This window comes from Urocitellus parryii, chromosome 3 (genome assembly GCF_045843805.1).
Source record: "Urocitellus parryii isolate mUroPar1 chromosome 3, mUroPar1.hap1, whole genome shotgun sequence".
Lineage (NCBI taxonomy): Eukaryota > Metazoa > Chordata > Mammalia > Rodentia > Sciuridae > Urocitellus > Urocitellus parryii.
This window is the reverse complement of record NC_135533.1, coordinates 150,522,970-150,538,570: the sequence shown is the minus strand read 5'-3', so window position 1 is coordinate 150,538,570 and position 15,601 is coordinate 150,522,970. Positions and strand designations below refer to the sequence as shown.

General features: G+C 52.2%; 1 protein-coding gene across 1 annotated transcript in view; it reads left to right on the top strand.

Moving 5' to 3' along the window:
- Sart3 (spliceosome associated factor 3, U4/U6 recycling protein) overlaps positions 1-13,862 on the top strand; it is a 39,574-nt gene extending 25,712 nt beyond the window's left edge. Inside the window, exons 12-19 of the mRNA XM_026409225.2 lie at positions 538-647; positions 4,118-4,230; positions 5,134-5,210; positions 5,763-5,928; positions 8,526-8,980; positions 9,361-9,513; positions 10,720-10,910; positions 12,972-13,862. Of these exons, the coding sequence (XP_026265010.2) occupies positions 538-647; positions 4,118-4,230; positions 5,134-5,210; positions 5,763-5,928; positions 8,526-8,980; positions 9,361-9,513; positions 10,720-10,910; positions 12,972-13,149 (1,443 nt within the window). The 3' untranslated portion in view covers positions 13,150-13,862. The remainder of the gene's footprint in view (positions 1-537; positions 648-4,117; positions 4,231-5,133; positions 5,211-5,762; positions 5,929-8,525; positions 8,981-9,360; positions 9,514-10,719; positions 10,911-12,971) is intronic.
- The last annotated feature ends 1,739 nt before the right edge of the window (positions 13,863-15,601 follow it).

Sequence of the window (15,601 nt, the reverse complement as noted above, 5' to 3'; positions counted from 1 at the left end):
ACATCAAACTGATTGAGCCATGGAGTACTCTCTGAGCGAGTCAGGCCAAAGCAGCTCACACTTGTCAGGTAGTTTCCGTATAGGTGGTCTGGCTTGTGGGTACTTTAAGGACGAGGATCCCAGGCTCAGAGAGGTTGGGCAACATGCTCAGGCTAGGGGCCTTAGGTCAGGGGGCTTATTAACTGGTGTCTAATGCCAGATCAGTCGTTCTGTCTGTGCATTGCTCTGAACTTGAACCCTTGCAATGAAGCTCAGTAGAAACAGAAAGCAAATGACCCTCCTCCCATGCTGTTGAGGGGGCGCTGGAGTGTGCCGCTCTGTTCACAAGAGGCCTCGGCAGGTCCTCTGAGGCTTGCCGCAGCAGAGGGTACCAGTGGTTGGCCTGTTGTCACAGGGGGAAGCCTGGAACCCTCCGGAGTGCATGCGAGGCTGGTAGCAGTGGGGGGCTCCTCAGGCATGTCTGTGAGCAGGCTTTGTGACAGTGCTGATGTCGGGATGGCCGGGTCCTTCCTCACTGGGCTTGCTGCTGCCTCGCAGGCACGACTGTGCAATAACATGCAGAAAGCTCGGGAGCTCTGGGACAACATCATGACCAAAGGAAACGCCAAGTACGCCAACATGTGGCTGGAGTACTACAACCTGGAAAGGTAACCGCCTCCTGCTGCCTTGGCCGTCCTTATCCCTGTCTGACCAGTGGGCGGAGCTGGAGAAGCTAACAGCATTTTGTGGGGGACTCTTCAGGCCATGGGGCTCTTTTTTTTTTTTTTTTAATTCTTTGTTCTTTTATTTGGACATGAATATTTTGTTTGACTCTTTTGGGATCTTTTAAAAAAATCATATTTGATTTTATAAGAAAATAGCACTAAAAAGCAAAGAGAAGGAAATTCAAAGTAATTGAAAACTTGTGACTCATACTTAACCAGGGTCAGTTCATGTTTATTTTTGTGGCAGTAGGGACACAGCCCAGGACCTCGCCATGCCAGACAAGCTCTCTGTCACTGAGCTACATCTCTAGCTTGTTTGTTAGGGTTTTGGGGTGTATTTTTTGAGACTTTTTGGTGCTCAGATTTCTTTAAAATGGAAAGGCAGTTGTAGCATACATAATTTTCAAACCTTTAAAACTTGGAATTAGACGATCTGTCCACTAATATTTATCACATGGGGAAGGGACAGAGAATGTGACTGGCTATTCTGTTCAGTATGTCTTGGATATTACATGTCATATGTATTTCTATACTACTATGTTCCTTTTTTGAGTGTTTTATTATTTCCCTTATTTAAAAAAGCAACTGTGCTCAAGTTGAAAAAGCACAGAGACAAAAATATATGATAGAAAAATCTGTGATGGACATTCTTACCCTGACCCCAGAGAGGGCCACTTTTGGAGCTTTCTCTAGATTAGCGGTTCTCACGCCTTTTGGTCGCAGCATCCCCTTACTCTGTTAAAACTGGGAGGCCCCAAAGAGCTTTCATCTGTGTGGATTATATCAATATCCATCCAATTAGAAAAACAGAAATTTAAAATATTTTTTGTTAATTCTTTAAAAATAATGTCCATTACATTTAACATAAACAACATTTCTTGGAGAAATGATTGTTTTCCAAACTCTAAAACAGTTTAATGAGAAAAGTGGTACGGTCTTCTCTTTTTGCTGTCTCTTCAGTTCGCTTAATGGAAGACAGCTGAATTTTTCTGTTTCTTCATCTGCTATGATTATTCTCATTGGAAAGTATAAAGAGAATTTGGCCTCACACCGATGAGGTTAGGAAAGAAAGGGCTGTTTAGTAGTCTTTCAGTTAATGGTAGATATTCTCCTTCCAGACTTGGCTGAATGCAACAAGTAATAGTTTTTTTTTTTTTTTTTTTTTTAAATCAGGGATTGAACCTCTAAGCCACACCCCCAGCCCTTTTTCATTTTATATTTTGAGACAGCCTTGCTAGGTTGCTGAGGCTTTGGATTTGTAATCCTCCTGTCTCAGCCTCTGGAGCTGCTGGGATTATAAGAGTGTGCCACCATGCCTGGTTTAAGTAATTACTTAAGTTCTTTTTTTTTTTTTTTTTTTTTAATTAAAGATCATAGGCTGGGAATATAGCTCAGTTGGTAGAGACCTTGCATGCACAGTGTCCAGCACCACAAAATAAATAAGCAAATAAACAAATCAATGTAAATAAATATAAATATGTGAAACACAGATCTCAGTATTTATAAATAATAAAATAAATATCATTTTTATGTACAAATAATGAAATAAATATGTAGTATCTATTTGTTTATTTTTTATGGTGGTGCTGGGGATTGAACCCGGGGCCTTATGCATGTGAGGCATGGCAAGTGCTCTACCAACTGAGCTGTATCCCCAGCCAAGAAATAGGTTCTTAAATGTCATTTAGAATGTATAGTTGAAACCACGTTAATGAATATTCCCTAATTAGTTACATTAATATCTATGTGTCTAGTTTGCACTTAGGTTTTTTTTTTTTTTTTGGTGGGGTGGTGGTGGGTGGGGAGAGTTGCTATGGTGCCCAGGTTGCTTTCAAACTCTTGGACTCAAGTGATCCTCCTGCCTCAGCCTCAGTGCTGGGATCACAGGCACATGATGCCACGCCTGGCTTTAATTCACACTTTGAATGGACTTTTTAAAAAAAATTGTTCTTTAGTTGTAGATGAAATCTACCTTTATTTTATGTATTTATTTGTATGTGGTGCTGAGGATCAAACCCAGCGCCTCACAAGTGCTAGGCAAGCGCTCTCCCGCTGAGCCCCAGCCCAGCCCAGCATGGACTTGTACCCGGTGCTGAGATTCTGGACATCGTGCCTGATGATCATGCAGCTTTCCACGTGTTGACACATTTCATTCTACAGTATAAAAACACTGTATTTGTTCACATCCTTACTGCACTTGGTAGAAAAGTCTTTTAAGTAGGGATGTTTCAGACTCACAGTGGCACATGCAGATTTTCCCAAACTCTAATTTTCACCTAGAAGCTCTGATTGTTTTTGGTTCCAGGATTAAATCCTGGGGCAGTGAGCCACTGAGCCACATCCCCAGCCCTTTTTATTTAGAGTCAGGGTCTTGCTAAATGCTTAGGGCCTCTTGAAGTGGCTGAGGCTGGCTTTGAATTTACGCTCCTCTTGCCTCAGCCTCGAGGTGCTGGGGTGACGGCGTGCCGAGCTTGCCCAGCTAGCAGCTCAGATTTTATCACTGGCAACAAGTGGCATGAGTGGTTTTCTCTGGTGTGGCAGACTGACTTCATTAATTTTCGGAAGTAACATGAGAAACACAGTCTCAGTGCCCATAGCTTGTCGTTCAGCTGTTCTTTCAAGTAAAAACTGTTCTGTGAAAAAAAAAGTGACCAATTCAGGTCGCGACTCAAATAATGCCACACGCTTTTCTTTGCAACACTTTTCTTTGTCCTTCAGTGTCAGCAGAGGTGCTTTATGTGTACTTCCCAGTGTGTCTCACATAATGTTAAACAGGTGTGTCTGCCTTACTTTGTATGAAGAGCCACCATGCAAATGTCACACAGTGAACAAATCCAGTGACATTTTGGTCCTCTGACTTTGCAGACCCCCTGGAGCCTAGAGATCTTGGGGTACATGGGTCATACTTTGGGAACCACACTCTGAATTTTTTCTGAGTGTCTTAATCCATTTTCACAATATTTGTGTACTTTGGTACTTTTAAAAAAACAAATGGGAACATAACTGAGGTTAAAGGCTTGTTTCGTGTGTCGCGACTGGTGGCGTCTTTCCACGTCACCACCAAATGCTCTGACTGAAGGCGTGGCGGGTGCGTCCCCCTGGTTGGACTGCGTGGGATTTCTCTTGTCAAGTGACTAGACCTGCTGGGCCTCTGCCCCACGTGTTGCACCTCCATGTGCTACAGAGACGGACACCCTGGCTGCTGACTGCACCCTGGGGACATTGTCCAGGGGTACCTGCAGGGCGGTCCCGAGAATGCCTCCCTGGGCGGCTGAGGGGACTGGTGGAGGCAGGAGGAAAGCGGGGTCCCCTGGGAAACTAGTGTCTGGGGAACCCACCGTGGAAGCAGCCCTCCCTTCCTGTGCACTTTGCTTTACACCCTGGTGGCAGCAACTCTCTGCTTCTTGTCCTAGGGCGCACGGCGACACACAGCATTGCCGCAAGGCTCTGCACCGGGCCGTGCAGTGCACCAGCGACTACCCCGAGCACGTGTGTGAGGTGCTGCTCACCATGGAGAGGATGGAAGGTGCGACCTCGGCCCCGACGGGCTTGGATTCCACCTGTTTGTGGCTCTGTCTCCAGTGGGAGCATCTTTATGGTCTGTAAGGACCAACTGTGGCCCTGTGGCAGTGGCCATGACACAGCCTGGCAGGTGGTGCTGTCGTGAGGCCTTACGGAGGGAGTAAGCCCTGGGACTCTGCTCAGTCTCCAGCTGCCAGGCTCTGAGGTGTGGCCCCAGCTCAGGGCTTCTTGTGGCGCTCTGTGCTGTCCTGTATGTTATGGGACACTTAGCCACATTCTGGCCTGTGCCTGTTAGAAGCTTTAGCAGCCCTCGCCCCAGCCAACCATGACAGTCAAACATGCCTGCCCACGCTGTCAGATGTCCCTTGGTGGAGAGCTCTGCTCTAGCGAGCGTGTTGTGTGCAGTGCCAGGGTGCTCAGAGCGGCAGCAGCCCCTGAGTTCTGGCGTCACGCCCGTGTCCTTTGTGGAGATGAACGAGAGCCAGGAGGGACCAACGAGAATTTATCTGCGGGCATTTGTGTGGTTTGGGGGTGTGAGCCTCAGTCTTGGAGATCAGACCCCCAGACAGCAACAGGAACAGCTCTGCAACATTTGGTCACTCTTAACATTGTTCAGTCTTAGTGCAAATGTCTCGTGACCTTTCATATCCGAGTATTTTCATGATCTTTGCCATAAGAGGTCAGATCCTGGCTTTCAAGTCATAAAAGGGGCAATTGAAGCATATCTGGGACGATTTGAATTCTAAACTTGAAGCCTACGTGAATTAAATTTTTTAAAATGAGGAACTCTCCAGTTCTTGTGATTAGGGAGAGGTGGCTTCTGGAGGTGTGGGAAAATCAGACAAATGTTTGTTTTTAAGTCCTTCAAAAACAGAAGGAGTCAACTTTTGCTTCTCTTCCCATCAAGGTACTTTAGAAGACTGGGACATAGCTGTTCAGAAAACTGAGACCCGGTTGGCGCGCGTGACCGAGCAGAGGGTGAAGGTAACGGGGTCTCTGGAGCCCCTCGAGCTCTTGCCTGTTTGGTGTGGGTGTTTCTCTTCAAAACCTTTAGGCCTTCATAAGAGATGCACGTGAGCCATAGGCCTGTGAGGTATAAAATACTGAATCAGTGTTTCAGCTGTATCTTTTTACATTCACTGAACACTTTGGCTTTAACAATGTACTGGGGGAATTTTGGCCCCCAAACTCATGGGGATAGATGGGAAAGAATGAGAAGGAGCTTCTGTCGGCCTTGCTAGGGACCCTGGTCCTGTGGACCAATTTCTCTTTCCTCTTGGGGACAGGCTGAGGGCGTTGTGAGCATGGGTTTGAGGTCCAGACCCTGCGGGCCTTGGGTGCCGGGGTGGGGCTGCTGGCAGCGCCTGCCCACCTGTCTGCCCTTCCCCTTCCCTGTCCCCTCCTCTCACAAGCCGAGGCAGGGCAAGTGCTCTACCAACTGAGCTGTATCCCCAGCCAAGAAATAGGTTCTTAAATATTCTTTAAAAATAATGTCCATTACGTTTAACATAGACAACATTGCCCCTTCCCTTCCAGGCTGCAGAGAAGGAGGCGGCCCTGGCGCAGCAGGAAGAGGAGAAGGCGGAGCAGCGCAAGAGGGTGCGAGCGGAGAAGAAAGCCTTGAGAAAGAAGCAGCAGCCGGGCGGCGGCGGGGACAAGCGCAAGGCCGAGGAGGGCAAGGAGTGGGGCGAGGACGGCGAAGGTAGAGGGCTGCTCAGAGGCTTTACCTTGACACCCCCAAACCTCCAGAGAATTCGCAAAAAGGGTACAAAGACTTTCTCCCCAGCCCACTTGAGGCCATGTGTCCGCACGCTGCCCACCGCCTGTGGACTTCTCAGAGCGTGTCCCGCAAACCTGGCCGCCATCGGGGCCCAGCTGGGCATGGTGCTGCCCGTCTGTAATCCCAGCGACTCGGGAGGCCGAGGCAGGGGGCACAGATTTTGAATAGAAAGCAAAAAGAGCTGAGGTGTGGCTTAGTGGTTAAGCACCCCTGGGCTCAGTCCCTGGTACTCCAACCCCCCAAACCAAGAGCCAGGAGCAGCTCACCTCCATTCCTGCCTGTGGATCCTCAGACCCCCCAGTGCCTGCCTTTGGTGCTGCTGGTGTCCTTTCAATATGAGGATCTAGTTTTGTGTTGAGCTGTCCCGTGTCTCGAGGCTCCTCCAGTCTGCAATGTCCCTTTGGCTCTCTTGACCAGGACACTTGAAGTCAGGCCAGTTACTTGGAGAAGGTTCCTCCGTGTGGGTTTCCTGATGGCCCTCATGCCCAGTCAGGTCACGCCTCTTCGGCAGGAATAGCACCTTCCCATCGAATCCCTTCCGGTGGCATGTGATTTGGGTCACCTTGGTGATGTGACTGAGGTGGCGCCTGCTGGCTTGCTCTTTTCTTCTGACGGGCCTCTGCCTTATTGAGAGGAGATAAGATCCGGTTCTCTTCACTTCTGAGTCCTCCTCCGTGTCACAGGGATCATGGACCCCGGTTTCCTTGGTTACAGTCTGTTAGTGTGGTCATTTATGTTGAAGCTCTTGTCCCAGTTTGGCTCCAGGAGCTCCTGCTAGCGGGCCTCCATGTCCTTGGACCTGCTCTTGCGGTCTCACCCCTTGTGTCCTTTCAGGCAGTGCTTCCCCTTGTGGCCCAGCCTAGGGTCCCTGTTCTCCAGGGACACTGCGTGGCACTTGGCAGGTGCCAGATGTCCTCACTGCTGTTGGGGATTGTGCTCCCAGACCTCTGAGTGCTCGTGCTGGGGACACCTGTTTGCGTGGAACTTGTGTAACGCGGGTCCTGGGAACCCCGAGTCCACACCACAGGGTTCCTTCCGGTTCTCTGCCGTCTAGTGCTCACCGTGCCCTTCTCTCACCTGAGAAACCTGCTCCTGTCACCCTCAGCATGCTCACCTGCGCTGTCTGTCCCCTGGCTGTGTGCCCGGCTCCTGGCCTGCTGCTCCCCTCGCCTCTGGGCCTCCCGTGCCCGCTCTGGGTGCTGCCCTCCACAGCCGGTGTGCCCAGCACTTGGGCTTCATGTCCTGTCAGGCCATGCCCAGGGCCCTCCTGCCTGGGTGTCTTCCTCTCCCTCCCATCCTGACTGCTTTATCCCAAGCTGTGCCCCTGTCACCAACCCATGTACCTAAGTCCCCCTCCCACTGGGCTCCAGTGCCAGCACCAGCCGCTGTGCCCCACAGGCGCCTCCTGGCCCAGCCCCTGGTGGTGTTGAGGCCGGGCGCCCAGCTGGTCTTTCCTGGCAGGTGAGGTCTGAATTGATCCAGGGCAGTCCTGTCACAGTGAAGAATCGTCTTGGGACATTAGGGCCTCTGAGTGTTTCCCTAGCGTAGCTGTGGCCACAGAGGGAGGTGCAGACGTAGCCTCCATTCCGTTGGCGTTTCTTGCACACCTATTTGGGCCTTCAGAAGTGACTGACTGTGGCCACTGCCCTCAGAGCCCCCAAGTTACAGGGTAAGGTGGATGGACTTGGGAGCAGTCAGGACTGTGGGGAGGTTGAGATCCAGGTGGAGGCCAGAGGCGCCAGGCTCAGTTCCCTGCCAGGAGGCTTTGTGGGAGAAGGGATGCAGCTTCTGGGCCAGGACAGGGAGGAGGAGCCCCGGCCAGAGAGCTGCGAGGGAACATGGCTGCATGGACAGCTCTGCTCTGAGAGCGCAGGATTGGGTGTGATCCCAGATGCTGGCAGAGGGGCCGAGGCAGTGGTGGGGACAGGCCAGCCATGCAGCTGGGGGAGCTGTTGAATGCAGCTCGAGGGCCCAGGTGCCTTCAGGGAGCAGCAGGGGGACCGATGGGAGGGCTGCGTGGAGACGAGGCCTGTTGGCCCTCTGCAGGGCCGTGGGGAGGGTCTGTTGCAGGACACGAGGCAGCGCCTAGAGTGTCGTGGGAAGAAGGCCCGAGGCTGTGCTTTCCAGGTGTCTCTGTGGCACCTGCACGTCCTTTACCGGGTGTGGTTTCTGTGTGGCTTTTAGGTCTGCCCTTGTGCTGCCCGGGCTCTGTGGGAGGGTAGAGGGACCCTGCTGACCCGAGGCGGGCCTCTGACCACCCCTGCAATTAATAAGAGTGTAGGTGGGGATTTGTCATTACTTCCCCATGATGTGGCCCATGCACTGCATTGTAATGGGGGCTCAGAAAATTGCGGGGCAGGTCAGCAGGGTCATGGAAGACCTCCAGGGGCTGGGGCCGGCCACCCTGGTGTCTGCTGCAGACTCCTGTCTGTGGCGGGAGAGGGGTCCCCGAGCTGCGTGCTGAAGGCGGGCAGCCGATGGACAGCCAACCATCGCCGCTTGTCTTTTGCCACCTGCAGAGCAGCCTTCCAAGCGAAGGAGGGTGGAGAACAGCGTGGCCTCGGCCGGGCCAGAGCCAGACGCGGGCCAGGAGAAGGGGCTCCCCGAGAAGCCTGCCCCTGTGGACGTCGGCCCCCCCTCCAAGCAGAAGGAGAAGGCCGCTGCCCTGAGGCGGGAGGTGCCCAAGGTGCTGCACGACAGCAGCAAGGACAGCGTCACCGTCTTTGTCAGCAACCTGCCCTACAGCATGGGGGAGCCCGCTGCCAAGCTCCGGCCTCTCTTCGAGGCCTGCGGGGAGGTGGTGGAGATCCGGCCCGTGTTCAGCAACCGCGGGGACTTTCGAGGCTACTGCTACGTGGAGTTCAAAGAAGAGCAGTCTGCCCGGAAGGCCCTGGAGCTGGATCGGAAGAACATGGAAGGGAGGCCGATGTTCGTGTCCCCCTGTGTGGATAAGAGCAAGAACCCCGATTTTAAGGTCTGCTATGGAGGGTTGCGCTCCGCATGCTCCCCCGTGCTCGGGTTCCACCCGCCGCCCCGCAGGGAGCTGGTCTATGTGGGCACCGACGCAGGGCCCGGTGTCCTGAGCTGGACCAGCTGACTAGGTGGTGGTGACGATGGGTGCTGAGTGGCAGGAGACTGTGCTGCTGTGGCTGCTCACCCGTCCTCTGCAAATGGCTGCTCTTATTCTTGCCATTTTTTGGAGGAAAAATTGAGGCCTGAAGTGACTTGCCAGGCGACTCGGTTACTAGGTTCCAATCCCAGGTCCGGCTCTGGGCTGCCTGGCGGGGCGTGCCCCCGGTGACCAAGTCGCGCTGCCTGGCCTGACGGGTGTCCTCCCTTCCCGCCCTCCCCCAGGTGTTCCGGTACAGCACTGCCCTGGAGAAACACAAGCTCTTCATCTCCGGCCTGCCCTTCTCCTGCACTAAAGAGGAACTGGAGGACATCTGTAAGGCCCATGGCACTGTGAAGGACCTCAGGCTGGTCACCAACCGGGCTGGCAAACCAAAGGTCTGTGTTGGCGCAGATGACGCCTAGCCTTCTGAGCTGAGGGGCTCCTGGCTTGTCTCCTAAGACAGGGTGGGGATATGGTGGGAGGAGGAGCTCGCTTGGCTGCACTTCCATGTGGATTGGACTAACTTTAAGTAACAAATGTACCAAAAATGAAAAAGGCATTTGGAAAGTAAGTTTTAGCTTTCGTAGAAGCCACAGTGTGGCCCCTGGCTGCAGTGTCACCCCCCCACACTCTTCTCCTTCCCGGGCCTCCAGCCAGTGCCCGTAGTCCCTCCACTGGTCTGCTCTTCCCCCCTCCCTCCTGTCCCTCCACATCCTGTTAATTTCTCTTGCACCATGTGCGTGTGTGTATGCACACCTACATGTATATACAGGCATATGTGTGTATATGTGCGTATTTTTTTTTTAATGATACATGTGTTTTTTCACATAATACCTTTATTTTTAAATTTATTTTTATGTGGTGCTGAGGATGGAACCCAGTGCCTCACCTGTGCTAGGCAAGTGCTCTCCCTCTGAGCCCCAGCCCAGCCCACGGGTGTGTTTCTTTGAGTCGGGGTCTTGGTGTGTCATCTAGGCTGGTCTCCAATTATTGTGCTTGAGTGATCCTCCTGCCTCAGCCTTTCAAGTGGCTAGGGCCTCAGGCGTGTGCCTCTGCCCTTGGCCCTTTTGCACCACATTTCAAGTAGTGTTTTTTTTTTTTTAAATATATTTTTTTGGTGTGGTTGGACATAATACCTTTATTTTGTCTGTTTATTTTTATGTGGTGCTGAGGATCGAACCCAGAGCCTCGCACGTGCTGAGCCACAATCCCAGCCTCTCAAGTCGTGTTTTTAAGCATGATTTTGGATTTCTTTTCAAACCTCACCCCCAGTCAGGTTGAGAACTGAAGACACTGAGGGCACTGAAGAGGACCCCCGCGCCCTCTGATTCTCCTCCTCGGGGTTTCGCCCATCTCTTTTTCTTCTGAGCAAGCCCAGGGTGTGCCGATCCCAGAAAGGTTTTTCTGGTGTGAAAATCAGGAGGGTCGTAGTGAAGCCGAGTGGGGCCTGGAGTGAACTGTGGACAGTGGGTGTCAGCAGTGGGGAGGGGACCAGCTGATGGGCTGTCTGCTGCTTTCCCGAGGACGCCAGGCTCCCTGGCCCTGGGAGGACGTTGCGTCCTGGGTCTGTGCGCCTGACAGCCCTGGTCTCTTCCCCCCAGGGTCTGGCCTACGTGGAATATGAAAATGAGTCCCAGGCTTCGCAGGCTGTGATGAAGATGGACGGCATGACAGTCAAAGAGAATGTCATCAAAGTGGCCATCAGTAACCCCCCTCAGAGGAAAGTTCCAGAGAAGCCAGAGGCCAGGAGAGCACCAGGTGGCCCCATGGTGCCACGGCAGATATATGGAGCGTAAGTGTCCCTTGCCAGTCTGGTGGGGCTTGTGCTGGCAGCATGCGGCAGGGGGCCTCCAGGGCTGGGAGGTCTGGGGAGTCAGGACGGGAGTGTTACCGCTGTTGACCGGTGACGAGTTCTTGCTCCCTGATGTTGAAGAATAACACCAAAGAAGCACGCCGAGGCAAGGTCAGAGTAGAGATTAGAAATTTATTAAAGGACAGAAGAAAAGACTTCTCCCAGAGGAAGAAGGGGACCCAGAAGGTGGAATCCGTGGAAGTGCAGTTGTCTCCCCTTTTTATAGTTCTTTCAGGAATGTAGGTTGGAGGGGTGGGACACAGGTGAGCCAAAGAAGTAATCTAGGCATTTCCGAGTCAAGTTTGCTGTTCATTAACATTTCTTTGGGATGGGCTATCTCCAAATCTGTTGGGGGCTGTATCCTGGGCTTCATTAACATTTCTTTGGGATGGGCTGTCTTCAAATCTGTTGGGGGCTGCTCATTAACATTTCTTCCAGGTGGACTTTGGCCTAGGGCCTTTTCGGAACTTTATTAACATTCCATGAGTTGTCCTGTTTTCCCTGAGTCATTCCCAGCATGGCCTCCATTTTAGATTTCACTCGGTATTAGACCCGATTTACCTAACTACACTGACTACCTAACTTTAAATCTGGCTTCAGGAGGCCAGGCCCCGCTGCTCCTCCAGTGATCCTGGGGTTTTTCTGCTAGAGCACGGGCTCCCCAGCGAGTCCCAGAGGGCGTGGGCCTGGGAGGCAGGCCTGCTGCTGTTTGCCAGTTTACATGTGTCGTTCATTCTGAAGTGAAAAGCGCTGAGGCAGGAGTTATTTTGAAGTCCCCTTTGCTGATTAGCCTGAAGATAAAACCCGATGACTGTCCTGCTTGCTGTTCCTGGGTTGTAGCTGTCATTTCCACAGGAGCTGGGCTTTTCTCTTCTCCTCGTGGGGCTGACAGGATGGCATGGTCACACAGTAGCGTCCAAGAGATGGCAGCCTTGGGTTTTTTTTTTTTTTTTTTTTATAAACAAAAAGGAGAACAACTTTATTTGACAAAAGACAAAGTTATTTATGGTAGTTTTTTGCTCAGATAATGCAGTGGACAGCTGTGCTTTATCCTCCAGGTTTGTCTCAACCAAACCCAGCTCCTGGCCTGTCTTTTGGCCCAGTAACAATGTTATTCAGAACAAAAACATTTTGGCTAATAAAAATTTAGGGTGAGCGTTTGTTAAGTTACATGAAGATGGGGTGGGGCACTGTCAGCAATGACACAGCAAAATAGAGGGGGCGTGGAGGACCCAGTGATGTTTCACTGGGGGAGGTGCAGCAGAGACGCCGCCTCCAGCCCCACAGCAGGGAATCCCCTGCCTCCTCCTACTCCTAGAACCTGCCTGTTCTAGGGCTACCTGTCCAGCAGATGGCCCGCTGCTCCCCCAGTGTGGATGCTGGGAGCTTCTGACAGTCCCATCCCAAGTTCCTAAAGGAACTCGGACTACATGGCAAGACTTCGAGAAAAAATGGGGAGAAAAAAAGGGAAAAATATTAAAGCCAGAAGCCCATTGATCCAGCCCGGCTGACCCACCCCACCCCAGAACACAGTCAAACGGAAATCTCTGGCCGTCACCCTTCCCTGCTCTTGGTCTAGGTTGAGTTGGTTCTGCTGGACTCCCCCTTGGCTGTGGCCATGCCCTTCTGTGCCCAATACAGAAGAGCCAATGAGATGGCGGCATTTCTTCCCACCAGTGTGTCGCACCCGGCTGGTCTCCGTCTGAATTGTGGACAGGCAGAGTTTGTCGAGTACATTTCCTTTACTAGCCAGGATACAAGGCTCATCTCATCAGCCTTGTTTTTATATTTCATCTCTTAATTCTGGCTAATTTAGACAGCTCTTTTTTTAATTAAATTTGTGTTTTGCGGTAGTGGGGCTGGAACCCGGGAGGCGGATACTAGAAGCCACCCCGTCCCTATCCTTAACTTGGGGTGCTTGGGGCTCCCCTGGCTTGTTTCATGATTCAGTCTGGAGCCACGAGCCCTTGTTCAGGGTGCGTTCTGTGTCTGTCCTTGCAGGCGGGGGAAGGGAAGGACCCAGCTCGCTCTGCTGCCGCGTGCCCTGCAACGCCCGGGTGCTGCTGCCGGTCAGACCGAGAACGGCCCTGCCCCGCGCCCAGCAGTCCCCACCTCTGAGGCCGCTGAGGCGCCCAAGATGTCCAATGCTGATTTTGCCAAGTTGCTTCTGAGAAAGTGAAAGCGACGCTGTGAAGGACAGGAAATGCCTTACTTCCCGCTGGTCAGGCAGCCCACCCAGCACCCAGCACCCAGCACCCAGCAGCGCCTGGGCCAAGGAGGGGCTGTGCACACCCCTGCACCCCTGGACTCCGCGGGGCTCAGACGGGGCAGTGTCCAGGGGAAGAGGCGCCCAGTGCTCCCTCACATTGAGGGCAGTGGAGCAGGGCACGGCCGGCAGGGCGCCTGTCCCTACGGACTTTTGTGTCCTGAAGAATGAGGAGCAGAAGTGACACTGGAACATGGCTCTTGAGACCCACTTGTCCCAATGCTCCGGGCCACCTCTGGCCCTTTTTGTAAGACATTTCTCTCCCATCCTGCACAGCACACGTGCCCGTCACTTTTAATTTTTAAAAGATGAGAAACGGCGGATGCTGGCGACTCACCAGGACGGCCTATTTTAGTAAGGGGCGGGGGGCGGGGGCCCCACACCCAGCACTTGGTGGGCTTTTGTTCACAGGGGTTGTTTTTTTTCTATTATGTATTTGTAAACCACACGTCAACTGTTGTTTTATGTTTCCTAAAAGCAAAATATTTGCGACATGTGTTTTCTATAGGAATCCCGCGTGGACCATTTTCTTTGCTAGTGACTAGTCATTCTGGGTCTAGAGATTGGGGTTCAGCCTTGGGTTTTGTTTAAATACTTCAGTTCTCCCAGTTAGCTTTGTTGATTAAACGGAGTTTTCTTGAGTCACCTTGCCGTGGTCCTCAGCTGTGCATCACAGACGGGCGTTTGGTCACGGGTCGCAGGTGTAAACTGGAGTTTTCTAAGTCAGACCTCCCGGGACTTTCCTCCAGCAGCGATGCGTCTTCAGTCTTGGACTGGAGTTCATGGCGGTTTGACACTTGGCGTTTTTACCTCTCACCTCACCAGACACTTAGCAAGTGGCCTGAAAGCAGCCTGGCCCGCTGGGGGACCTGCCCTGACCCAGGCCCCCGGGAGCAGGGTGGGGGCCCTTCCCTGCAGTGGAGACCAGCTCCTCAAGTGTTTGTTTTGTGAAGCTGCTTCTGTGCGTCAGCCACGCTTTCCTGCATTTTTTGTAACTTTACATTTTTTTTTTAATATCTTTATTCTATTTATGTGGTGCTGAGGATCGAACCCGGTGCCTCACGCATGCTAGGTGAGCACCGTACCTCCGAGCCACAACCCCAGCCCCATAACTTGACATTTTTTAACAGGAAGCTTTGAACAGGCAGAACCATGAAACTAGATAGACCTGCTTGCCTATCTCCGAGTGCCAGCTCTCCTGCGCCCGGTTGGGCCCTCACCTCACTGTCCCTTCCACCTCCTGCTGTTACCTTGAGGCCTGCCCAGATAGCAGCTCATGCGTCTAACCTGAGAGAGAAGGACCTAAGGGCCAGTTGGTTTTCACCCTGAGAAACGTTAGCAGTGAGACCTTAAGGTCACTGGCGACCCAGAGTGTCTAGTCAGCGTCCGTGTCTCCTTGTAAATGATCGCCGGTTGATCATGTCTTAGGACCTTCGAGATGCAGGGTCCCTTTGGTCTTTCTCTTTACACAAAACAAACTCCCTTTTCTTGGCATTACCTCTGGAAGCAGCTCGGGCAGCCGCTGTCGGCAGTAGGAGCCTTGCATGGCCCTGGTACCTCCTGGGTCTGTCCCTTTTCTGGTCACTGTGAGGCCTGCTGGTGGCTAGGTGATTGGGGGCTCTGAGGGAACCTGTGCCTGCCTGAGCATCCTCCCCACTGCAGGGCCTAGGGGCCCACCTCTGGCTGTGTCCCAGGCCCTGCCCTGATCCCTGCTGTTGGCCAGGGCCCGACCTCACTTCCGCTGTCCACGTGGGCTGGTGATGGAGGAGCCTTTGGACACTCAGCAGGACCGTGGAGAAGCTGGCTGCTGTAGCGTGGGTTTCTGAGAATGTGAGGGGGCTTTTGTGATTTCCTCAGAAATCAAGAACTGGTGGTAAAGACAGACACGAAAAATCATTTTGAATCAGTTAAAAAAAATCAATATTTCCTGCGCATTAGCCTGGGAAGGCAGTTCATGCAACCAGCTCTGTCCTGCCTCCTGACACCACCATCCTAGGTCTGCTGTCCCAGGATGATGTAAGAGCAGGGTGGCCTTTCACAGCGCCCTCTCCTTTTTTCTTTCTTTCTTTTCTTTTTTTTTTTTACTAAAGAGAGAGTGAGTGAGAGAGAGAGAGAGAATTTTTTAATATTTATTTTTTAGTTTTTGGCAGACACAACATCTTTGTTTGTATGTGGTGCTGAGGATCGAACCCGGGCCACACGCATGCGAGGTGAGCGCGCTACCGCTTGAGCCACATCCCCAGCCACGCGCCCTCTCCTTCTGATCACTGGAAATAAACCCTTTGAGTAAGGCGGCAGAGTCTGACCTTTATGTAATAAAATACTTTATTAGAATCAGTAATTTGTTAAAATAACATCCTTCACA